This window comes from Penaeus monodon, chromosome 25 (genome assembly GCF_015228065.2).
Source record: "Penaeus monodon isolate SGIC_2016 chromosome 25, NSTDA_Pmon_1, whole genome shotgun sequence".
In the NCBI taxonomy this organism is placed as follows: domain Eukaryota; kingdom Metazoa; phylum Arthropoda; class Malacostraca; order Decapoda; family Penaeidae; genus Penaeus; species Penaeus monodon.
This window is the reverse complement of record NC_051410.1, coordinates 18,646,896-18,647,307: the sequence shown is the minus strand read 5'-3', so window position 1 is coordinate 18,647,307 and position 412 is coordinate 18,646,896. Positions and strand designations below refer to the sequence as shown.

At 46.6% G+C, this 412-nt stretch overlaps 1 protein-coding gene across 1 annotated transcript in view; it reads right to left on the bottom strand.

The window, feature by feature from the left end:
- Window positions 1–412, bottom strand: part of LOC119589099 (phenoloxidase-activating factor 2-like) — a 7,504-nt gene that overhangs the window by 138 nt on the left and 6,954 nt on the right. Inside the window, exon 8 of the mRNA XM_037937676.1 lies at window positions 200–354. Coding sequence (XP_037793604.1) covers window positions 200–354 — 155 coding nt within the window. The remainder of the gene's footprint in view (window positions 1–199; window positions 355–412) is intronic.

The following is a 412-nucleotide window of genomic DNA, read 5'->3' as shown; positions in this document are numbered from 1 at the left end:
AAGCAACGCGTGTGTTTAAAAGTAACGCTAGAATATTCAAACTGTATCAAAAAATTAATACCCCCTCCCCCCCATAAAAAGGGAGATAAAAGGAGACAGTCGAACTCTCCTTCCCCCAAAACCATAACAACAACGGTGAAAACACTAACTCCCTACCAGTAACAACGGTAAAGATAACACGTCATTCACTGGCACTTACCTTACAAACTGTCGGATGAAGTTGGTATACGAGGCAACGTTGACATAGACACCTGGAACTTCCCTCTGGGCGCAGCCGAGACCCCAGGCAACCAGGCCAACCAATGTCCAGCTTCTGTTATCGTTCAGACACACAAGAGGAGACCCGCCATCGCCCTGGAAATTTTGCGCGGGAAAGTGAAGCACAGCTGTTGATGAACTTCTTGAAAATGTG